This window comes from Anomalospiza imberbis, chromosome 2 (assembly GCF_031753505.1).
Source record: "Anomalospiza imberbis isolate Cuckoo-Finch-1a 21T00152 chromosome 2, ASM3175350v1, whole genome shotgun sequence".
NCBI classification, from domain to species: domain Eukaryota; kingdom Metazoa; phylum Chordata; class Aves; order Passeriformes; family Viduidae; genus Anomalospiza; species Anomalospiza imberbis.
The window spans coordinates 59,803,574-59,829,302 of NC_089682.1; the positions used below are offsets into that span (position 1 = coordinate 59,803,574).

The 25,729-nt window shown below is 37.6% G+C and overlaps 1 protein-coding gene across 1 annotated transcript in view; it reads left to right on the top strand.

Annotated features, from left to right (window-relative positions):
* The window catches only part of XPO4 (exportin 4), a 76,738-nt gene extending 58,828 nt beyond the window's left edge, over positions 1 to 17,910 (top strand). The window contains exons 14-23 of the mRNA XM_068181300.1: positions 546 to 705; positions 2,324 to 2,493; positions 3,435 to 3,609; positions 4,703 to 4,996; positions 5,941 to 6,121; positions 7,552 to 7,670; positions 8,571 to 8,701; positions 9,468 to 9,585; positions 10,844 to 10,936; positions 13,895 to 17,910. Coding sequence (XP_068037401.1) covers positions 546 to 705; positions 2,324 to 2,493; positions 3,435 to 3,609; positions 4,703 to 4,996; positions 5,941 to 6,121; positions 7,552 to 7,670; positions 8,571 to 8,701; positions 9,468 to 9,585; positions 10,844 to 10,936; positions 13,895 to 14,092 — 1,639 coding nt within the window. The 3' untranslated portion in view covers positions 14,093 to 17,910. The remainder of the gene's footprint in view (positions 1 to 545; positions 706 to 2,323; positions 2,494 to 3,434; positions 3,610 to 4,702; positions 4,997 to 5,940; positions 6,122 to 7,551; positions 7,671 to 8,570; positions 8,702 to 9,467; positions 9,586 to 10,843; positions 10,937 to 13,894) is intronic.
* Positions 17,911 to 25,729: the final 7,819 nt, after the last annotated feature.

Here is a 25,729-nt window from a genome sequence, read left to right on the forward strand (position 1 = left end):
GTGGAAATAAAACCAGATGAAAATAAGGAGTTGAGGCCCTTTGGCAATAATCCTGAAGTGTCTTCAAGAAATAAGCTACTGTTAGCTCCTAAATTTCTTATGCACAATCACATTCTTATGAAATTCAGTTGATGTGCTACAAGAGCAGTATTTAATGCAGTTTTATGGAGTGATTGTATTCATGCGGTCGCCTTGTGATTTACTATTTCAGACTATTTCCCAGCAGTAATGAACAAGAGAAAAATAACTGGTCATTTGTGTATTTGTTTTTTGGTATGTGTCACACTGCAAATGCTGCACAATCAGAACCCTTTATTAAACTTCGTGGTGCAAGGAACTTTTTGGAGGATATTTGCTCTATTCTCTCTCTCACTGTGCATTTCAAAAACAATAAATTCAGGTGCTTTTTACTTGATTAGAGTTGAAATATTTTATATTATCCTGATCCTTCTGTCATATTTTGTGGTAAATGAAAGTGGTTTTGGCAGTTGCATTGCTTCTCCCAAGACTGCTCTGAGCATCCTCATTGTATTTTAAATCTGCAGGTTGTTATCTGCTATTTTAAGAGTGTCAGAAGTAGAATCTAGAGCAATAAGGGCAAATCTCACACACCTCCTGAGCCCCCAAATGGGCAAAGATATTGTATGGTTCCTCAAGCGCTGGGCAAAGACTTACCTCCTAGTAGATGAAAAGTTGTATGATCAGGTAAGGATATAACTTTTATGAATTTACTTGTGAGTATTAGCAATAATACTATCCTGTGAATGTAGATGTCAGTGTAGCTATTTAAAAGTACAATGCTTAAGTATTTTTAACATTATATGGGTTGTGATTTATTTTGGAATTTGTTTGAAATTTGATGTTTTCTTCCATTTGCTAATTAGAAATTTAAGTTTTTAGGGGACTCTTGTACATTTTGCTGTAAATGTAATTTTTTTTTTGGGTAGCCATTGCCAAATTAGAATAATATAGCGCTCCTGGGCTGCATAGTGAGTGAATCTCACTGACTGCAGTGATGTTATAAATCATGACTGTTCATTAGTTTTTACATTTCATATCTAATACAGTGATTGCTCTTGATCGTGATTCTGAGTTAGATACCTAACACCATGACAAGGTAGTATACATTAGCTAATGTCATGCTACTTTCTCTCCTCATTCTCATTGTATATATCATGATTTCAACAGTGTGTTCTTTGTAAAGAGCAATTTCTTACTGTGCTTGGACAGCATTAATCATGATTAGAACTTGATCCTGATTTTGCTTATCAAACTAACTGTAATCCAGCTAGCTCACAGAGGTCACCCATCCTGAGGAGGTCCCGTTGGCTCTAATTTTTGAGAAGTCTCCTCCTCCTCCCCTTTATTTCCACTATTGAAGCAACTAAGAATACTAACGCTTCAGGGGGCCTCTCCTTAACAATAATAGGTATCACACAGACTTGTAAATATTTGAAGTCTTATTATTCAGCTTATACATATAGCACAGCTAAGAATTCATAAAGGTACCAGTTGGGCAGGGATTTGAGATATGTTAAAAGGAGATCTATGTGAACAACAATGTGAAGAAACAAAACGAAGTGACTAGGAAATGCACACATTTAGTTTGTGTTGACATGTGAAAGTGATTGAAACCCCTATTTAAACCTTATGCTCAGTCATTTATGTCTCATGAGTTCTTAAAGGTAGAATCGTTAGTGGTGTGCTGACAGGAAGCCCCTGCACAATTTCTACAAAGTCTTTGGATTTCACCCTTGAGAAACTTTCTTTGAAGGTGGGAGAACAGACAATTTCAAGGAAGCATATTTTAATGTGCCAGGACCAGAGTGTGACATGTTTACTAAAAGATGTGTAGATTGAAGGAAACATCTGCAGAAAGCAGATGCAGAAAAATTGAGGTGAAAATTAATTTTTACAAGTTTCTATATAGATCAAGAACTAGTAATAATTTTTACCACTGAATTTTGAGGAATTATGTCTTAAATTTATGGAAACATTTTTGGGAGGTGATTTTGGGATCTTTCTTTTAATTATTAAAGCATTTGAACTTTCATTGGCCTTAAAAGCTAGACAAACTCAAACCTTTTTTGTAACAAGGTTGAAACTTTTCTTTGTTTTAGATGTTGTGCTTAAAATCACAAGATAAATTTGGCAAAGATTTTTCTATTACAGGTATTCTTTGCCGTTGTCTATGTAACATTTATGTAATTTATTTAAGTAGGAAAAAAGTGACAGCCTGAAAAGAATTTACTGACAATGATTGCCATACACTTTTGGGTTCTGGCTTCTGTAAAACTCACTCATTTTAATGCTTTTCTTATAGATAAGTCTGCCATTTAGTACAGCATTTGGTGCTGATACAGAGGGTTCCCAGTGGATTGTGGGTTACCTTTTAGAAAAAGTGATCAGTAACCTGGCAGTGTGGAGTTCAGAGCAGGACCTTGCAAATGATACTGTACAACTGCTAGTAACATTAGTGGAAAGGAGAGAGCGGTAAGTTGCTATACCTCTGGAAGTCAAAAAAGTTTCTTTTGCTTCCTTTAAAGTCTTTTGGCCACAGTAATCCAGATATAGGGCACTTCATGTCTCTGTAAGTCACATTACTTTAGTAACGTACTATAACTGCAAAAAACACCACAAACTTGCTGACAAGCAGAGGAGTGAGACCTGTATTTGACAAAACATCACCTAATTTTTATTACTGTTTAGAAGTGCACTCTCCTTCCCTACTTTTGTGTCTCACTCTTAAACAGTGAGAAAGGAAAACTCTACTGGTCTCCACTCTTATTGCAAGGATTTTTGTGTTGCTGTTAATTTTTGTTTATTAGGAGTTCATATACTGGCTAGGCCAGTATGAAATATGTTTTGTAAACCTAAATATTTTTTATTTAATACAGAATTTTGTGGATTCAGTCAAATTTCAGTAAGTTTTCTTTGATATTGCAAACTGTGAAGCAGGAAGTTGTTGAATGCTTTATTTATGTCAATTGACATGCAATTATACATGGAATCGTACATTCACAGTCTACTGAAAGACTGTTCTGAAGTATGAGGATTTTAAATGCTTGAGGATTTTTTTAATTAAACCCCACAGGAACTAGTTTTGGAATAAATTGCTTATTTTATTATGAAATAATGAGACTAAGCTTTTAATCCATGCAATATGTCCATTAACTCTTGTGTGTGTATATGTGTAAAACTAAAGCACATCCCTGCTTTTCTCCTGTATGAATTGATTTATTTTCAGAGTGTATACTTTAGAAATCTGAGAACTGAGGCATTAGTAGGATGAAAATCAAAAGGCAATTTAGCCTCAGAATACAGGAATTTTTTTAAATATAGCAACAAAAAACTTCTGGTAACTGCTAGAAACCTGATGTGTTCTGTTCATACAATTTTGTGAAGTCTTTAATGAATTTTTTTCCCTCTTTTAGGGCAAACTTAGTTATTCAGTGTGAAAATTGGTGGAATTTAGCTAAACAGTTTGCAAGGCGAAGCCCTCCTCTTCACTATTTGTCTAGTTCTGTGCAAAGAACACTAATGAAAGCTTTAGTTCTAGGAGGTTTTGCTCATATGGATACAGAAACAAAGCAACAATACTGGACAGAGGTAAGCTATTTTGATACTTCTATTACCTCCATATAAGCAAGCAGTGCAACAAGTTAGTTTAGAGAATTTTATAGTGACACAAAATCAATTTGTGTAACATATTTTGTATTTAATACTGATGATTTTTTAAATTATTCTCTCTTTGGTCAGTATTTGTATCTGTTTTATCTAAATTGTATCTAAAATATCTTAACCCAAAGAGAAACCACTAATAATTAATTGAAGTATTTGTGAAGCAGATAGTAGAGCAATATGTTTGAAAGAGACTATTATGGAAGATTAAAATTTTCCCTTGCACTGGGACATTTCTTCCTTTCATTTTAATTTTATGGTGTTATTATTTATTCTGTTATCACTTAATGATAATGACAGTAAGTAAAAAGCTGATGTAGAACATAATGAAGAGTCTTGACCAACTCTTTGTGCCCTGGCACCATTAAAGCTCAGATATTTAATACCAGAAAGGCTGATGCTAGAAAGCAGCTGAAATGGCATCAGGAAGCACCATGTGACTTTGTAAAGCATTGACCTTCTGATAAAAACATGCTTTTATTGGCAGAGCTACAAAATTAGTGATTTAGGTAAAACTGTAATGCAGTGGAAGTAATTGGGGAAAAAATTCAACTATTTTTGTGGAAGTTTCTAAATTCAAAATACAGACAGTGACAAAAGTGATTTTGCTATTGAGAATCATAGTGTGGCAAAGATAACTGTGAGCATTAATCTTAATGGTTTCATTTACAAGCTGTAATGATTTTTTCTGCTAGTGCTGAATTTGAAGGGAAACAAATGCTTTGAGCCAGAGAAAGTCCTTGCTATTTGTTTAAATACTACAAAATTACCTAAAATATTTATGGAGGTGCTCATTTTGACACCTGCCTGCAGGCCATGATGGACAATGAGAAGCACTGCTCACTACCACTGCTGCTTGCATTAATGTGACAGATAATGACATAACTGAGCCATTAGAAACTGGAAGTGATTGATTCTTGTACTGCCATGCCAAAAGTAATGAGTTCACTAAGTGATTTGAACCTCATATCTCATATAATAGTATGCTTATCTTAATGTGACTTTTCTGAAAAAATTCAAGGTTCTTCAGCCACTTCAGCAGCGATTCTTGAATGTGATAAACCAAGAAAACTTTCAGCAGATCTGCCAGGAGGAGGAAGTGAAGCAGGAAATCACTGCTACATTAGAAGCACTCTGTGGCATTGCTGAGGCTACCCAGATTGATAACGTAGCAATTCTCTTCAATTTCCTAATGGACTTCCTTAATAATTGCATTGGATTAATGGAAGTATACAAAAACACACCAGAGACTGTTAATCTCATAATAGAAGTCTTTGTTGAAGTTGCACATAAACAAATTTGCTATCTTGGAGAGGTAAATACAACCAGAAGGGGAAGGAGGGGGAAGAGTGTGTGCGCACATGCTTGTAAATGTAAATGTATATGCATGTTTGTAAATGTACATACAGTGCTATTCCTTAAACAAAATAAAATTTAATGATTTTTATAGAGAGAAAGAAAGACTATATGGACACATCTGTTAAGGAATTACTTTGTTTTAAAACATACACTTGCAAAGACTAAAGCAGGACTTTTAGACTGGTTTTTTTACCCATAAATTTAACCACAATTCATCACTAGTCTAACTCTATGCATGAGTGGCAGAAGAGGACAGACTATGTTGTGTACTTTTTTATCATATCAAACTTCTCTGAAGTCTAGTCTAGGAGAATTGCAGCAGTGTTCTATGTGGCAAATTCATACCATAGAGACCATGCCTTAGTCCTAAGCAAGGCATTAATAGATGCCAAGAAGTTAACAGTTAAAATTTTGAGTTTGTGCAGTGCACTTACATCTTTGCACTGTTGGCTGATTTTGTTTTTGCATCTGGAAGAGTTCCTGCCTATTCCATACTGAGTATGCACAGTGTATTGTGGATCCAAACTTCTATAAGTGAAGTGTGTCCCAAGGGACTTTTGTTGGTAATCTAGTTTGTGAGATTAGTGAGACATGTCAGTCTGTCCCAAACCACTCTTTGTCTGGGTTTTTGTTAAGACTGGGGAATCCAGAAAATTAATGTTTTGCTCTTTCAATCAGTATCACATCAGTATATGGCTATAAGTGTTCTTATTGTCTAAGGTGGCTGTTTCCTTGATGATTTTGTGTACAGTTGGTACAAAAGTGATCATACACTGAAATGAAAATATTGAAGTATTGTCTACCAAGTAGTGCCATCTTAAAATCTTAAAGTAGTGCCATCTTAAAGTGTTTAGCTTTTAGCATATGTAAGTTTTCTTATTATGTAACATTGTTTTATAGGCCAAAGCCATGAACTTGTACGAGGCCTGCCTAACTCTGCTCCAGGTATATTCCAAGAATAATCTAGGTCGACAACGAATAGATGTTACAGCAGAAGAAGACCAGTACCAGGATCTCCTTCTTATTATGGAGCTTCTCACTAATCTTCTATCAAAGGAATTCATAGATTTCAGTGATACAGGTATTAAGGAATTGGTAATTGATGAACCACATGGTGTTTTCTAAACTGTAAGAACCATTTTGGGGCTTATGTTCAGTCCATGTAAAGTAAAAGCTGAAGTTCAGGCTTGACTAGATCAGGATATGGAAATTGCTATTTTAAGTAGCAAAGAAGAACTTTTCACAATATTCTAACATCTGAAATTATTACTCCTGTCATAAAGTAAATTATGGATGTATGAAACAACTTGAAATCTGAATGTTGCAAGTATGAATATGTTGTACCAGCAGTTTTATAACAAAAAGCACATAAAGAAGTTGGAGTAGTAAAGTAGCGCAAGAGAGCAAATGGGTGGTTTTAGTACAGGATTCAACTTTTGTGAAATGTTGAGTCATTAAAATTCCATCGTTTGAGGGTCTTCTGTATTTCTCTTTCACAGAACATGCCTTATGGTTTGTGGGTGTAGTTAAGGGTTCCTTCTTGTATCCCAGCCTGTTACTTTCTTACATGTATTTGCCATTTAAACATGCAGTTGTTGCAAATTTGCATGGTTCATACCTCACCATGTCCTATACACTTTGCACAGATAACCCAGGCAGATTCAGTTTGATACGAAGCATGTTTTGATATTCACTGCTTTTCTGAGGTACATACTGAAAGAGAGAATCTTGTACTCTGAAATGCAGGACAACTTTTTTTTTTTCATCACACATGCACAGCACAAGTACAGAAGCAGATTTAGAATTTGTCCATTGAATGGACAACCCACTGCTTTGTAAAGCATTTGCTTTGAGATCTGGATGTTAGTTGTGTGGAAAACACTTACCATGAAACAAAGTAATGCAAATAAAACCTAGATGCAATGCCCAGAGATCAAATCTATTGTGAATTTTCTACATACTGCTGTTGACTCAACGCAGGAATTATAAAAGTGAGGTCATTGCCAGTTGATGGGAAATGTAGGCCTTGACTTGTAACTGTAGAAAACTTGACAACATCCAAACTTTCTCTGTTAGCTCTCCCTTTTGTTTTCCTCCTTCTGTTCATAAAAGATATTAAAGTATATGTAAATATATCTATTAAAAGTACAAAAATGCAGTAATATTTTACTCACTAGGTGTTCATGTGTGCAGGCATGAAGCAGCTATAACTAGAAACAAATGCAGTATTCTGTAATGGAAGGGAGCCCTCAGTATCTGAAGTGTTCTGGTTTAGCGTGCCATCTGGTACAAGTGATTATGAAATGCTTAGTCCTAATGAATATAAATATAGAGTGATGTGACAGCCTCCACTCACTAAGTTTCTATTTTAGTACAGTGCCTCACGGTTTTGTTTGGAGAGAGGGGACTAGTCCTATTTTTAAAAATGTCTATATTATAAAGAAATGGGACTGTTCCTTCAATATGTTTAATCTTCCTTTTATACAAAATACTTTTTTTTCTTTTTTGCAGATGAAGTATTTAGAGGACATGAGCCCGGGCAAGTTACAAATAGGTCTGTATCAGCAGCAGATGTTGTTTTATATGGGGTTAATCTAGTTCTGCCTCTAATGTCACAAGACCTGCTGAAGGTAAGTATATTTTTTACACAGAGCTGCTAGAATATGAAAGCTTTATAGTAATTAATTCCCAGAATTCGTTCCTCTATGTATTCCACCTCCATAAGTTGAATTTTCTAGACTTCATAAATGTAAATAACTGTTCCATAATTCTAAATACTCTTTGAAAATAAATACTGTAAGCTGAGAAAATGTATATCTGAAGGTCCTAAACAAAACTTTTCTTCTAAAAGCAAGTCTGTGCAGATCAACAGCCAAACCTGAAATGTGGCTCACAGAGTCCTTTCTCTGATAGTGCAGAAATGTGACAAGAAGCATAAATAGTGATATGAATTAAAAGTAACTATTTATTTCCACAATACAGATGGCTGTTGGTCATAGGCATCAGCAGCTTGTCAGTAGAGCAGTAACATATGACACAATGGGACGGCAGCATTTCATTGTTGCAGTGTTCGTTTTACTTTGAAGCAGGGGAAGGCTTCAGGAGGGTGTCTCAGCTGTCCCCTCTCCACATGCCGTCTCATCCGGTAGTGCCTGCTGAGCGTGAGGGCCACGTCCATTTTAGATCAAACCAAGACCAGGGATCTGCCCTGGGAGCCCCTCGATTGTGCTCCAAATGCTCGCGAGGTTTTTACACCACAGGACTAGATTTGTCTGTGTCTGAAATAAAATTCCTGTAATTTGTGTAGAGCAGATACCAGACTGCCACCATCTACTGTTTATCTTTAGGAATCTTCTTTTAATGTACCACAGTGTTTGTATGTATATAAAGTTGTAGCCATTCTAATGACTCAGGTTTCCTACTAAAATTCTTCAGTGCAAATCATCAGTCTTCTCTCTTTGTACAGTTGAAAATTATGCCAAAATAGTTCCGTGATTGAATCTAAAAATACTTTTATTTTCTTTTGACAGTTTCCATCCCTGTGTAATCAATATTACAAATTAATAACTTTCATATGTGAGATATTCCCTGAGAAAATTCCACAACTTCCAGAGGACCTCTTTAAGAGCCTAATGTACTCACTGGAGTTAGGGATGTCATCGTATCCTTTAAAGTGTTTGGGAATGCTTTTCTAAAATTTATGTTGCTTTTATAAGGACCTGTTAAAAAGATCTTGTTTTTTCTTTTTCTATCAGTATCTGCATGTAAAATTATATATTGGTAATTGACTCTTACTCTGCTCTCTGGGGATTGAGAGTTTCGCTGTAGTGTCCATTGAGATTCCAGCATTAGCTGAATTGCCTCTGACTTGTGGGGCTTGGGTGCAGCCTTTAAGTAGCTTAGCATGTAAGTTTTTTCTGGCAGCCATTCCTGCCTCCTCCATTACTTCATTTCAGAGTGTGTAACTTCATAAGCCTTCAGCTGGTATCCCAAAGCCATTCCTGAATTAGTCTCTCAGCTGGTAATACAAAACATTGCTGCTGTTCTACTGGGCTGGCTCCAGAGCATTTCCTGTCAGGGTGCCAATGGGCTCTCCCTCTCATAATGGGAGTACCATTTTCACTAATCTGTGGCACGTGTCAGAAACAGATGAGCTTGACCATAAGGGACTCTTTCTGAAAATGTTATGTCAGAGAGGGTTATGTTACTTTAGGGCATGTAGCTAATAAAAGAAGGTAATAAAGTTGGAATCAGTTTTTCCCCCTTTTTCTAGCATTTTTTAATTTGATTTTTTTACTTAGCAACTTTGTGGTGAAAAGAAACCTTGAAACATATAAGCATTTCAAATATTTTCTAGTGTCACAGCTGGGTAGTTTGACCACAATTTTATCGAAATTTGACTTCAGTTCTTTGACACCCATTATCAGAATGAGCTCAGAGGTTTGCCAGCTCTGTCTGGAGGCTGTAACACCATTAGCAGAACAGTGTGCAAAAGCACAAGAAACAGATTCAACCCTTTTTCTAGCAACGAGGCACTTTCTTAAGGTAAGGGATCTATGTTTCTTGTTACTTTGTTTTTTTGCATAAAGGTAGCATCCAGAGGCCAAACAGTGATCATATCCAGATTAATCAGGATAATACATATAGTGAGAAATAGCCTGTTACCTACAAAAAAAAAAAAAAAAAAAAAAAAAAAAAAAAAAAAAAAAAAAAAAAAGTGGCAGCTTAAGAAGAAAGAGGGCATGAAGAACTGAAGATATCAAACTAGAGTACAAAAGAGGATGGAGGTGTAGAGGGAACCCATCTATTATAGCCAGTACACAAAAGACCTGAGCCTCTGAGAATGCCATTTTTATATCCATGCTCTGCACTCGGGATTGACAGTTTTAGCAGTTACTGGTGAAGCTGTGAACAGAAGGCTTCCAGAATTTTGTGAACTGGAGGCTGGGTAGAGTACTAAAAAAAAGGCATGAAAGAGCATAGCTGGGAACTAGAAAGGAAATGCTGTCATTTATTCAGTGTATCTAATGAATTATGTGTTTTCTTAATTCAGTATCACGTTCAGTACTTTACTTTTAGGACCATCCACTTTAATGAAATTTGGAGTGACCTGCTAGCAACCAGGTTCCTAGTAACTGGCAACAAAGAAATTGTGAAATCTGTGTGCTTGTCTTCTGATTTTGTATAGGTTTCATTTTTACTTAAGGCATCTTTTCTTACCAAACTGACTGGGATTTCTGAGGATTGCTCATTAAATGCTTTCATCAGACAAGCTGAGAGAATGAAAAACTTGCATAATTTTGTCTTTATGTATCTTCTAAGTTAGCATAGTTTCATTCCTTATTTGTGAGTTTCCACTTAAAATTATAATAATCCTCTTTACTAATCTGTTCCCTGATTGACTTTCTGTGAGCTATTGGAGTCTCCAAAACTTGATGAAAAGTTCTGTATTTTATTCTGGAAAAACAAAGGCTTTTTTCATTATTTCTCTGGTATATCTGCAGCTTTTGGAGAAAAATACAAGTGATGTCATGTTTATCTGAACAGTTTATATAAATCAACAACAGGTTCCAGTGCTTTGAGATGTGAATTTATGGTGGTAAGCCAAGACTTGGCTTCTAAAGTTCTGATACCTAAATCCAAAAATAAAAAATGGGGGCAACAAAGCAAACAGCAACCTTGGATGTTTGTAATAAATGTTCATTGTTATTATCAGAAGTGAAGATGAGCTTCAGCAGCAAATGTTGATAAAGTGGAAAGTTAAGTTTACACTTACACAAATACTTCTGTTTTGCGATTTCAGATGGTTTTTGATATGCTGGTACTTCAGAAGCACAATACAGAAATGACAACTGCAGCAGGTGAAGCATTGTACACATTAGTGTGTTTGCATCAGGTATGGCATTCAGACACGCCCTGAAAAGAAGTCATTTGTTAAAGGAGAATGATTATTTCTTGTGCACCTGATAAATAATGGAATAATTTGGGTTGAAAGGGGGCATCTTCAGGAGGTCTGCCTGTTTCAGCTGCAGGTCTTTGCATTTGTCCTTGCTGAGTTTCATGACTCTCCTGTCATCTCACTGCTCCAGCCTGAGTGTCTCTAAATGTCAGTCCTGCCCTTGAATGCACTGGCTGCACTCCCCAGTTTGGTTTCATCCCCAGACTTGAGAAGAGTGTATTTCCCCTTCTCCTCCAGATCACTGACTAAAATGTATAACAGCACATGGTCCAGATGAGGCATCCACTGCACTCATCTTAGCCATAGATGTAAGTCATTTTGTCTAAGAAGACACGTTGGTAAAGCATGATTTACCCTGAGTAAATCCACAGTACCTGTTCTCAGAATCACAGAATATGCTGAGTTGGAAGGGACCCATGAGGATCATCGAGTCCAACTCCTTGCCCAGCACAGGACCCTCTCCAAGAGCCACACCATGTGCCTGAGTGCATTGTCCAAACACTTCTTGAACTCAGTCAGGCTTGATGGTGTGACCACTCCCTGGGGAGCCTGTTCCAGTGCCCAACCAACCTCTGGGTGAAAAACCTTTTCCTAATACCCAATGTAAACTTCCTCTGACACAACTTCAGGCCATTCCCTTGGGTCCTTAGACTTTCACATCCCCAGAAATAACTTCCAGGAGTGCTTGCTTCATGATTTTCTTAGTCATTTGAAGATGATAGAGAGCAGCCAGTAATGAATGACATGAGCCAGCTTTCTGAACCATTGGATAGATTCCCACAGGTCTTATAAGCTTACATGCATCAAGATTTCTCAAGAGACCCCTGGGTTGATCCTTTTTACTATGCATAGTTCATCTTCTCCTTGGACTCCATCTCTAGTCACAAAGGTCTGGAAAAACTTGTCAGTGAATACCAAGGCAAAAGAAAGCATTGATTATTTCAGCCTTACCTCTTGTCTACTATCATTAAATCATCTATTCCATTCAGCAATAGAACCCATATTTTCCCTGTTCCTTCTTTTACTCTTAAAGTACTGGTAGAAGCTGCTTTTGTTGTCTTTGATGTCCTTTGCTAAATTCAGCTTTAGCTGAACTTCATTTCTCTGTCATTGTTCTTGTCCAGATATGTTTCTGCTTTCCTTCTTTCTAGCTCATCCTGCTTCTGTTTCCTGCATGTGTTGCCCTTGTGTTGGAGTTCAGTCATTAGGTCCATGCTTAGCTGAAACAGTGTCCTTACTGTTTTCCTTTGTATCTGGACAGACCATTCTTGTGCTTGGAAGAGATTGTCCTTAGGACCTGTCAGCTCTCTTGAGCTCTTTTTGTCTTCAGAACTCACTCCCACATGATTCCACCCACCAGTCTTGAAGAAGGTGACATCTGCTCTCGTGATGTCCAGGTTCTGTACTTGGCTGCCCTATTTCCTCGCTTTCCTGGGAATCCTTAACTCCACTATTTAATGATAACTGAAAGGCTGGCATTAATTACAACAACCATGACCAGCTCTTACTAGCTGTGAATAGCGGATGCAAAGTCACACCCCTGGGTAGCCCATCTGGTATGTGAGCAAATGTCAGGGAGATAATCTCTTGTAAGTCTGATCTGGAAACTTGCTCAAGTTGCTTTAAGATGACTAAAAGCCCTGTTCTGGGGATTTGTAACAAAATCTCACCCCAAAAGATGTCATCTTTACTGCTTCTCATCTGATCATGATTCCTAAGAACTCAACTAGATTGCTGCCCAGTGTGTAGAAAACCATCTTTAATTTGAGCTGCCTTTTCACAGAAGTGTCAGTCTTCTGTCATCTTCTGCCCTGAAGAGCTCTAACAAGCTTCCGCCTGTCACTTGGAACACTCCACTCATGCCACCTGTCCCACTACATTATTAGTGCCTGCAGTAATGTTGCAGCTCTGAACCTGCACGTGTACCTCTAGCTCCTTCTGTTTCCAAAGTTGAACACACTTCTACACAGGCATTTCAGGTTGGCCTCCTTTCAGCCTATTTCATCCTTTATGAGGAGCACTTTTAAACCCATGACACTTCTTTGTGTTCTTAATGCTCTCAGTCTCTGTCTCTTATCTACAAGTTGTTACCACCATCCCTCAACAAGCCCTTTAAAGCCCTTCCTGCTGGGTTGGCAAGCCTTTGGCAAAGACATTGCTAAGCCACTTTGTCCTATGCATCCTCTCTCTTCTTAGCAGCCCTTATCCCTCAAAGAGGAACTCGTGAACATGTAAGAGGAAAGAACCCAGTGATACCACCCACAGGTGGCGAATTCTTGTTGTGTCTACCCTCACCCAATCCCTCATGGGTAGAATGGGGGGAACTGCCATTCTGACTCCTGTGTCCTTCACCTGTGCTCCCAGAGCTCAGTCTCTTTGGACTTGCTTCAGGTGTGTGCCTCTTGGAAGTGTCCTTCTAGTCATGTTTGATATGTTCCTTTGTCTTTTGTTTCTGTCTAAATAAGCATGAGAATAAGTAGGATACTGATAGAAAGGAATCTAAGCTCTCTGTCCCAGGGAAGGAACCCTAGAAAATGGAGAACCTGTGGGAGGAGATGGGTGATATGGAACATGGGACAGGCATCAAGAAAAAACAGTCCAGTTTGCAGGAATAAGCCTATGCTAAGGAAGAGCCAGAAGGCCCTTTGCCTTAAAACTGTCATCTTACTCTGCACTGCAAAGCATTGTACCTTGCTTTGAAGACTTCTTTACCTTACAAAATACCCAGCCTGGATGAAGTATTTTATCTGGTTTAGAGGTAGGTGAAAGGCTGTGAGGACAGGTGAAGAGGTACTGATGGTTTTCTGTCACAGCCTTTATTCTGGATCTTGTCCTGATGAGAGAAGTTGTATATATTGTATCTCTCTCTTTTTTTTTTTAATGTTTGTTTAACAGGCTGAATATTCAGAGTTAGTTGAAACATTGCTATCAACTCAACAAGATCCAGTAATTTACCAGCGGTTAGCAGATGCCTTCAACAAGCTTACAGCAAGCAGCACTCCTCCTACACTGGACCGTAAGCAGAAGATGGCCTTCTTAAAGAGTTTAGAAGAATTTATGGCAAATGTTGGTGGACTTCTCTGTGTAAAATAAACAACAAAACTCTATGCCTAATTTAGACCCTTTCTGCAAAATGCACTGAGAAATGCTGAATGCTGACTAAATCTTGTACCTGTCTCTGGGTTCTTTGCAGCCATCTCAGATTCTAGAGAGCCTGGAAGTTTGAACATAACACCACGGAATAGGAGAGGTCAACTTTGAATCAGCTTCTGCTATTATGTGTTAGCTGCAATCTGTCATATTTGGGTGTGGAAGAGAATGAACAGAAAATATGAATTGAATTTTTTTCCATTTATGCGCAAACAGATATGGGCACAAGGAAATACATGCAGTGCCTTTCCCCCGGTACTGGTTTAAAATATGAGTGGTCATGTAAACACAGATTTCTTTTCTACCCAAAATCATGTTAGAGTGTGATGCAGATACATATAAAGCTGTAAACAGTTTAGCTGATTTTAAGCTTTATTTTTCCTTTCTTAAAGTTTGAGTTTGTGTTCCAATGGGGAAGAAAAACCAAATGGTATTTTAACTTGTGTTTAGTTCTGTTTTTCTACATCAACCTGATATTGCAGGTTTAATGCAATGCAGGTTTTTACATTATGTTCTGCTGCCTAAAGTTCAGAGAAAAAAAAGGGTGTATATTTTTGTTCTCCAAAAATGAACTTTAGGAACTGTAGCCATTTCATTGCCTTAATTTAAAAGAAAAAAAAAAAAAAAAAAAAGCTCATATACTTTAGGTAAGAAATTTAAGGCAAGATTTGACTCTTGAGAGTTGGTTTAGAATGTTGGCACTGAGCTGCTGTGTACCTGTTGCAGCCCTTCTTGTTGATGTGTTGTTTTGGAATGAGTGTCTAATGCAGGGTTCGTGTGTAGTTTTACTTTCAGTATCTGTTTTGATTCTCACCTGGGTTGCACGCAACTGCAATGTATTTCCACACTGAACTGTTTGCTGAAGCAATAACAACCCAAAAGGTGTGAATTACTGGCAAACTTAGTAAAGTTGGGCATTAGCTAAAACAATTATGCTAGCACAGGGACATCGAACCCTTTTACTCAAGCATGTCTGTCTGACTCCAGTGGGGAAGGGTAATTGAGAAGTCTCTGCTGTAGGAGATTTTTGGTTTTTGCTGAATCTAGTCCCACTTCTGCAGAGCTCTCCCAGCTGCTCTGCTCTTGCTTGGTTTTTTTATATCAGCACTTTAGCTTTTATCATAGCAGAACATAGTGCCCTGAGTATATAGAACCAACAAGGGAGAGCAGCACATGAATATGAAAACAAGGCCTGCTTTGTCTCCTGTCATGAGCCAGAGGAAACTGAAGCAAACACAAATGCTGCATGTCTAGTAAAATTATTTTTGTGGAAATACAGAGAGGAAGAAGTGGGCCCTTCTGTTTAAGATCTCTAATAGACTATGCTGTTAAATATTTCCCATGTGTTTTTACAATTGATATAAAAAGTCTGGTATACACCTTTATATGGCTATGTATAGCTTCGTGTTTGCAATTCTGTGCCATTCTTCAGCTATTCATCTCAAAATTAGTCACAATAGCCAGAATCTCACAACAGACATAAATCTCTTATACTGTGCTATAAGTGATCTAAGGTTTGTTGGGGTTTTTTGTTTGTTTGGTTGGCTTTTTTTTGTCTTTGGACATTTTTTGTTCTGGTTTTTTTTTTCCATTTTTGTGGGTTTTTTTGTGGGTGGGTTTTTTTTTTTTTTGTTTGTTTGTTTGTTTTTGTTTTTTTTTGTAAGTTAAATCCATAAGTGTCTCAAGCATGGATCCACAAGGCCAAAAATGCCATCTCTTTATTATACTTTTCTCTTTTAATTTATATGAAAACTGGGCAAGGGCAGATTTACACATTACAAAGTGACCATAAAACTTCTTAGATAATAGTGTACCTTCCCAGATAGTATTTTATTTCTAAGATAACTTGCATAGTATTTTAGAACAGGGGTATTGCTCTCAATTTTTTTCTTTAAACTCTAGTGGTTTTCCTTAAAAGTATCTCTTCAGTGTGCACTTGCACAAAATACAATGATCCTGGCAGATCATTCTGTTTCAAAATGTTGTGAGTTTTTATTTTTAAGTTGGGGTTTGCTGTTTTTGAAACTGCTTTTGGCGTTTTTCTGAGTTTGTACGTTGGATGGGGCAGAAGTTCTGAAACCTCATTTTTTTTCAGATGAAGGGCATTGAAGCCTGGGAACATCAGCACCAGTAGGAGCTGCTGGTTTGCTATGATGTGCCTGATGTCAGGTATCTAGACCGAAGTCTTCAAAGAGATCATAACAAATATTCCATGTTTTGGGTCTGACTGAGTAACTGATACACTCAGTCATCCTTTCTTTTATAACTAGCTCTGTCACTATTGTTTTATTTATCCTAAAACTGGCTCACTATTTTAAAATATTTATTAACTTTAAAAGGTTGAAATCTCTCTTGCTTATTGTGATAAACGGGAGCACAAATTGAGTTTGTATTCTGGACACGGTAATGTGCATGCCCATTGTTTTTCTTTTCAGGCCCATTGTGTTGTAGCAAGCAGAAACACACAGCATTTTTGAGTATCAAGACTTTAGCTAAAGTATGAACACCCACTTTCAAAGACTAGTTTTAAAAGTAGTTTAAAAATTTCCTTTGCCCTTTGTTTAAAAATAATATTATATGTTAAAGGAAAACTGTCCTATAAGGGTTTGGGGTTTTTTTGTAATTTCCTGCTTGATGTTACTCTTTCCTGTTTTTTTAATTTTCTTTTCATTCTCATATATTCAACAGGGATCTTTCCATGCCATTTTATATTTCTTTTAGAGCAATGCTAAGATGTCTCTGCTTAGTGACATTCATGAAATAGTTGCAAAGGGTTCTGGAAATAAGTCCTGTTCATTCATACTCCTCCTGGTGACTGCTTCTACCTGAGCTATTTGACTGCTGCATCCCTACCAAAAAAAAAAAAAGAGAAAGAATCTTCTGCGATTTTCTACACATCCAGTTTCTGTAAATCAGGGTGTGAGAGCACACTGAGGTCCACAGGAAAGACTCAGACTGTAGGGAACACTGAGAGCTGACTCAACATAAGTGTTCTGAAAGTTTTATAGCATCATTGCATTAATTTTCCATTCACTGTGGAAAGTAAATAATGGTTCTAAAAATGCACCTGTTTTTTGAAGGAAGAAAAAAGGCAATTCAGACCAAATTATAAATGTTGCATGATATAATTGTAACAAATATATTTGTCTAGACTTTTCTTACTGAAACAGATTATTGGACCAGTGTTTTCATTCTGAGACTAGCTTCTTTTCCATTTTGCCGGCTCCTTCCCCATTGTAATAGTTATTTCTAATGCTGGCATAATAATTTTGTTCAACCTATAGTTTTCAACGCTGACAAGCATGACCATCGATTTCAATCATAAAATTCAAGACCTTGTTGAAAGCACAGATACACCGGGGCAGGGAGAAGTGGACTGGATGCATGAAACTTCCACTTTCATGTGCATTTATGCCTTAATTAGCTTCACTGAATTACCACAAGAATCTGCTACTTTTTGCCCAGAGGTTTGTGTTTCACTATTTAATAGTAAAGGGCTCACCTTTTTTCTCAGGAATGTGAAACTTGTTTTCTCAGCATGTCCAAATCTTACTAGTTGAAAGAGAGGGGTTTGAATTGGAGTCATCGCTTTCATAGTGAGAACAACTCACTAAAGCCCCAGTGTTTACCTGGGCAAATCCCTTTATATCTAAGCCATGTAGTTCTAGAAAATAAGCTTGTTCTGAGCAGTCATTTATCCATTTAAAATCTAGTTCTTTAAAAGGGAAAGCAGATTCTAATTTGTGATCTGTAAAACTATTTACAAATTTGCAACATTTTGCTTGTAAAACACTTCAAGTAATTTCAGCTTCGGTTAAGGAATTACATAAGAAGGGTGGGTTTTTTATGGAAGTAGCTTGATGAATATAAGCGCAGGAGTAGGAGCCAGGCTCCTCTAATTTTGTAATGTTTTTCCACGGGATCCTCTGTGGCCATTGGCAAGTCTCTAGAACTGTGTTGTTGTTATAATAGCATTAACACCTACCTACCTCACAGGGATGTTGTGAGGATTAGCTTATGCCTATAAAATGCATTGAGGATCTGAGATGCTATGTAAATATTATATACTTTAATTTTAGTTTTGTGAGGTGTAAGATTTACTGTAATGAAAACAGAAGATTTTCATAATGGTAAAGCCCAGTAGAGGCAGCAGTGGTGCAGTATTCCCAGGACTGATCTACTGCAATACAGTAATGCTTGCTGTAAATTGTCATTATTTCAATTACGGCCAAATGAAATGGCAGCTTTGTCTTATATAAGGTGAGATTCCCCACCAGTGTGCCTCAGTTCTGATCTTCTAAGAGAGAGGACAGTTATTGCTTATTCAGGCTTTGGTACCTCTGCGTGTGACAAGTTCTGCTTGTGGTGGTAGGGTTTTTGGTTTAGTTTACTTTTGTGTTTTTTTTACATTTTTCTGCAAGGAACAAATACCACATGTATCTCCCATGTCTGTTCCAGTCACTAAGTATAACCAAAGCCTAATGATAACAATTAAATTTTAAAGAGCCAGCCCTGCTCCCCTGCCCCCCCCATAAATTAGCATTTGAGTAGCTTGTGCTCTGTTTTCAGTAAATTAGATTAATGTTTTCTAGCACTGATCATGAAGCAAATAATGAAATGTGTTTTGTTCTAGAGCCTCAAACTCTCAGCTATCTTATAAAGCCCTTTTTTCAGTATGACATTTCTTGGGGCCCTAGAAACTGGGAAGTAAGATACCTCTGGCTTTCCCTTCTCTTCAGTGAATTAAAATTGATTCTGCTTTTTCATTTCTTCTCATTCCCTACCCTGCTTTTCCTGTCCTTTTAAGCTGCTCTGAAGCAGATTTGGAAGGCCCTTCCAACCTCAAGAAGAAGATACTACTACCCATGTAATTTTCCAATCTGGTACAGCTTGATACTTGAAATTGATAAAAACCTCTCTAATAGTGTTCGCCACACATGTCAATCTCCCATTAAACCATTCTGGAGTTTTTAATTAGGAAAAAAAATACCTATATTATTTGTTCGCTTTGTGCAAAGTAAGAAACCTTCATGCAGTGAAAATGCAGTTTTAAGGCAATAAATGCTAGTACTGCTGTTGGTAAAGTGTGTAAATATTTTAAATGTGTCATTCAATACTGTGTTGAGTTTATATATTAAAAACACAGAGATTGAAGTGCTAGTTGATTTCAAGTATTGTTTTATCTGTACAGTTGAAGATATGAAGTTGCATAGAAGTATTTCACATTTTATTGCAATAATACTTTGGAAATGGCTGTGTAATCAAGCCTTATCATGACTGAATTTTCAATTTTGAAATGATCACTTTGTGTATTTTTTAAGATCCTTAAGCAGGAAGAGGATAAAATTGTTTTCCACTAAAGACTTTTTTTATTTTGTTTTGGCCACGTGTGATTTGTGTGTATTCTTGTTTAATATTTTTCTAAAATCTCACCTGTGTTGAATCCCTGAAAAAGCATTTGTTATACTTCCTTACAGTGGAAACATAAATAGCAACATTATGAAATCTTAGGCTATACCTTTAGCTCTTTGGCTACAGTGAATGCACAGTAATTAGGTTAAAAGTTGGTGGAGTAACTTTAGTTTACATCAGCACTTATGGCATGAGTTTGTCCATCAGCAGAAAAAAGTGTGATTAGGGGTGCAACAGCAGTATCTCACACTGGACTGCAATTACCAGAAATGACTGTGAATATATAATCAGATTAATCTTTTCCCCCATCTTCCAAAAGAAGTTTTAAAGTGACTTTTCACTAATATTGGTGGCATTTGTCTACTCAAAAAGAATACTGATTTCTGGGTCTTCAATTTGTGTGTATGTGTATTTAATCTAAACATTTTTTTATGATGGTATCTGGCACAGAAAGGTTGTCCAAGTTCATAATCTGTTCCTATGTAAGGAACATCTAACAGCATGTTACTTCATGGATATCAGATAAGTTCAGTTACAGGCAGCAGTTCCTAATGTGCTATAATACAATTACATTTAAATAAACTACAGCTATTTTGTAGTGTCCCTCTCTTACTTCCATGCACTCACATCTTTTAGAAAAGGGAAAAAAAAAAGCTTCACAAATCCTGAAAGTAAAACTACGCAACTACTATGGTAGTGACAGCTTGCTATATATCTTGGCTGTATGTATCACTAGAATTTTACTGGTTTCAAAAGTAAGATTATGCAGTTATATATTTATATTAGCATGGTTTTGTTCAGTGAATATTTTGGGGGGGGACAGAAACATTTAAGGTAATTTTGAGGAAATTCCTGAAAGCAATTGGTAAGACTAACAGCAGCGTATCCAAGAGCCTTTCATGTAGAAAATGGAACTATTCTGCTTACCTTAAATATGAGTCCTGGAATAAACTTGAACGATTTGGGTACAAAGCCTTTATTCACACTTGTTTGTCTAAGTATACACAAACCCCATCAATTTTGCCTTTTTGAAACTTATATTGGCTTCAGTTGTGAGTGGTGGAGTTGGTGGTGGATTTTTTCGTTCAGTGATTTGCCATGTCTTACAAGCAGAAAAGTACAAAAGTGCAAGTGGAATTTGTCTGGACAGCCAACCAAGCAGCAGGTTGTACATGAACTGGAAGAGGGAAGGAGGAGGAGAAGAAAGTGATAACTTTGCAATCATATCCAGAAAAAGAAAAACAGATCAATCTACAAGTGTAATTCCGTAATGTTTAACATGACATCTTGAAAGGGATTAGCAAAAGCCTGCCATTTTATGAACAAGTTTGTTGGGGGAAAGAGTACTGTTTTGGAATTCTGAAATGAAATGCAATACTATCAGTGTAAGTTTTGTTAATTAATTAATAAATTCCTGTTGTTTTGGAAAACATTCCAGACAAATCTATAAATCCAAAGAGAGCAAAGAAGCTACCCACTGTGATGGATACATAATTCATGACTAGTTTTTCTGCTGTCTATATTTGAATCTTGTGGAACAGCTGTTTTCACTTTAACATCTATTAGGTGGTACTGGATTTGATTTTCCTGACACGCTGTTGTTGCCTTTACAGGTTAAAGCAAAGCTTGTGGGTATGATGTACTTCCCTTTTTATTCCTCTCTCTTTCTGGCCTACTGTTAATGGTTGTAAAGACAAATATGTTTGATTTGCTTTAACTTACTGTTTTGGATGCTGCAGTTTAGGTTTGTGGCATATTCAGACTGCTTCCCGTCTCTGTGTTCGGTGTTCCCTGAATGAGAGTCATCACTAGACTCCAACACAAGTATTGATTTGAAAGCCTCACTGGTAACTTGGTTTAATAAGCTTTAGTTTTGGAACTGCACCAATACTACTAATGGTCTTTTGTTCATTGAAATGATTGTTGTAACTCACGAAAAAAAAACCCCAAAGCCAAAAGCCCACCACCACACTGTGGAATCTCTAGGAAGATCACTGGTGTCCTCACACAAGATCAACACTACTTTGGGGAAAGCTTATATTCTTCTGCCACTTAAAGGAAAGACTGTTCTTCTGAAGTACTTTTTGCCTGCTTTTAGGCTGTTATGCACTTTCATGATTTCTTAACAAACTACTGTTAAAATGTACTGTAACATGGATTTTGATAAGCGCACATGTATTTAAACAATTCACTCAGCCTCAGGAAAGCTGGAAAAATTGGATACCTGTTTTGTATCTTGGTTAAAATGTTTGTTACCTGCATCTCTTAAGATGGCCAGATAATGACTAGGTCCTGCGAGTGTAATTATTTAGGATACCAGTATAGTCTGTAAAAGGAGGACAGTGTAATTTTGCTTTAGGGACAGAGAAAAGGGTGTCCTTCTCTTATTTTTCTTAGAGGTATATATATAATCTGGAGTTTCAAAAGCAGAAAGCAGTAATAAACCCCATTTACTGTTCAGGAAAAGAAATGTTTTCTTTCGTAACACTATCTGTTTTCTATTTTCTTCCTTCTCCTTAAAGAGCGTGTGTGAAATAAGTGCAGAGGTATGTGTAGGAAAAACTGTAAAATCTGCTGCTGTACATGTTTGCTACTTGACTGCATTTTCTGTTCCACTTTAATTTTACTGGTTTTGCTAAATATATTTTATATATTTTCCTTCCTGCTTCTTGTGATGGCAGAGTGATTACATCTTTTGGGGGAAAAAGCAAAAACAACCATGACAAAGGCTTTGGGGCCAGATAATGCTATGAAGGTTGGATGTTACTGTGTATTTTGGGACATTTTTTGAGAGAACTGCATAAATCAGAAGCCGTGGTAAAATCTATAGGGATGTGAAAATGTAGAGAAGTATAGATACTGATAATTCTGTTGAAGGGTTGGGTGGGTTTTCTTTTTTTCAAATACTTGTAAAGTCTGTTTAAAATGTCAATACCACTAGGTGATATTAAGTGTCTCGTGGTCACGTATGTAGAGCATTTTTCTGTCTGAAAGCTGTAGCCCTCTGTGGATCCTGAATCACTTCCAAGGAATGCACAAAGCCTGGCAAAATATAAAGAAGTCGCGGGGATCCTGTATCACTGTCATGTTTCTAGGATTTCTATCTTAGAAACACAGAGAAAGATTTGGGACTCCATAACTACTTAAAGATGAAAGCTTACTTCTGTACTTGAATTCATGGAGTGACTGCAAGCTTTGAGGAGGCTGACTGATAGTCTGTCCTTCCACTGTGCCACAAGGTCTTGGGAAGCTGTGGTGCACCTGGCCCACACAGGTACCCCACGGGGCTCCAACACACATTTGATTCTCCATCTGTAGGGGGAACAGCTTGGGAGTGAATGTAAACGTGCAGCAAGCTTTGCTTACAAGGAGGAGGCGTTGCAGGTTGTTTTCTAAGTAGAATATTTTCACTTTGCTGTTTTCCATCATCACAAGTAGGATTATGTTATTAACTAGGAATAATCCTTGTATGGTTGTAAAGCATTGCATGCTTCGCTGCCTTCCAAATCAACGTGCAGTTGGTTTGCCATCTCTAAACATAATGAGGGGCTTTTTTAGTGTGGGTTTTTGGGGTTTTTTTTGAAAAAAGTTAATAGAAGTTTTTTAGACTTAATGGCAACAGGAAGGATTCTACAATTAGAATTTAATAATCTATTTTCATATTAATTAAACCTAATTATACTTTTTCATATGTCTATGGCTTGTGCTACAGTGAGAACCAAACTAGAATTTCATTAGTAGAGAAAAAATGCAACAAGTAAAAATAAAAACTCAAACCCCAAAACAGAAATGCCTTGTGAGTAACAAGCTGCTATTGCATTCCAGGATATAACTGTGTTTTTAAACACTGTTTCGGATCTAGCAAATGCATTACGGAAGAGGCAGTGATCTAGATCATCAGGTTTGTCTCAAGGACACCAGTACCGCTGCTGTGTGACATGGGTCTGTCAGTGAAAGGACATGGGAGATAGATTAACTGAAAATATCTGTCTGCAAAAAATATTAGGGAACAATAAAACCCCATTACTAATATGAAATTTCTTTCAGAGTGCACTTTACAGGTATCCCTGTGCTTGTGATTCATTTGTCCTTTTATCCCAAAGAAATTGCAGCCAGAGATAACCTGGGTTTTTTTCCTTCCTACAGGGCCACTTGAGGTCCTTTGGAGCTTTGCTTCTAGAATTGTCTTGTAACAGGATTCAAGTAAGGACTGTGTTTGCTGCCAAGTAGTATCTGATATCATAACCTAAATAATGTCACCCTGTCAGCCCACCCCCAAGCCCCCACACAGCCATGTGCCCTTATGTGATCTGTCTAACCTTTCTGGTGAGGAGGAATTGCTTGCCAAGGGGCAGTCTGCTGCTCTGGGAAACCTGGACTAAGAGTGTGTGTCATCCCAGTCTCATTTCTACTTTCATTATCAGCCCTGTGCAGAATGTTTTTGATGTAAAATGCCTTACAAACATGCATGAAATAGGGAAATTACTGAAGTGTCACTTCACTGTAGTACCTAAACCACATTTCTTGCTGCACTCAGTAATGCTATATAGGTATCAATATCAAGACAATTGTCACTTTCCACAATGCAGGGAAAAGGGGTTGGTTTGTTTGTTTTAAATTACAGCAGTGGTGGTAGCATGGATAGATATGGATGCCCTCTATATATGACAGTCTTCCGTGCTGGGATGAAGACTTTATTTGGCAAGAACTTTCAAAGACAAAGTAGGTAAAGCTCTGAATGCCAGATCCAGACTGCAAAGAAGTCTTTTAAACCAGATGAAAATGCCTGCAGTTCTCTACTGTCATGAAACGCTTTGTTTCCACATGAGAGAGGTTAAGGAAAGGAGAAATCGGCTTATCCCCATATCATGTGGTGGCAAGAAAATTTGGTTCTCTGCTGCTTATGTAAGCTGTGCTGCAAAAATATTTTATCATTAATTTAGTAATTCTGTCTTCCAAAGCAATAGTTCTGCTCTGTTCATTAATGCCCAGTGCTGAGCCCATGACTTTCTGTTCAGCCACAGTGAAATGCTGCGGCTGATGAAGACTGAGCAGGTTGTAGGTAGAACAGTAGTTTCTTACTCAGCTCAATGCTGATACAACTTGCTCTGGAGAACATGAGGAGAGTCTGCTGTTGGGTTAAATAATCTCATGGGCAACCTCCTATGAGTTGGATTCTAGGAGAGTTATTGAGTGACAGAGAGACAACACTATGCACATGACTTTTTACAAACATCAGACTTTATAAAGAAGCAATGAGAAAAATGGGTGAGCTTTTTGGGCCAGTGAGATCATGAGAGGTGCCAGAAAAGCGTGTTGTGCCTACACATGAGAAACAGGGAAATGGGAAGTTTTTGTGAACAAAGGGAAAGATACAATGAATTAAATTTTTCCTCTCTGCTTTAGTGAGACACCACCTGGAATACTGCTTCCAGCTCTGGAGTCCCCAGCACAAGGACATTGCCCTGTCGCAGCAAGTCCCAGGGAGGGACACCAGGATGATAAGAGGTGGGGAATACCTCTCACATGAGGGAAGGTTAAGAGAATTGGGATTGTTCAGTCTGGAAATGAGAAGGATTTGAGGTCACCTAACTGTGGTCTTCCAGTACCTGAAGGGAGCCTACAAAAACGATTGGGAGAAATTTTTTACATGGGTATATAGTGACAGGACAAGGGGGAATGACTTCAAACTGAAAGCAAGTATGTTTAGATGAGATATTAGAAAGAAACTCTTTTCTCTGACAGCGGTGAGGCACTGGAATAGGTTGCCCAGACAAGATGTGGATCATCCCTGAAAGTGTTCAAAGCCAGGTTGGATGGGGCTTGAAGCAACCTGGGATAGTGGAAGGTGTTCCTGCCCAGGACAGTGGGTGGAAACTAGATGGTCTTTAAGGTCCCTTGCAACCCAAACCGTTCTGTGATTTTATGAAGTTAAACAAGGAAGGTATTTTAAAACTTGCTAGCTTTCGAAAGCATCTAAGAATCGGCTCGACTTCCATTTGTACGCAAAAAAGGGAACTTGTTCCAGCCTGCTAATGCTGAATGGAAATGGAAAGCCTGGACAGGAGAGCCAGATGTAGAAAACCAGTTTGGGAAGCTGGGCTGCGGTGCAAAGCAGAAACTGGCGGCTTCTGAACACCTGCCATCTGACTCGAGGGAGCCTGTGCT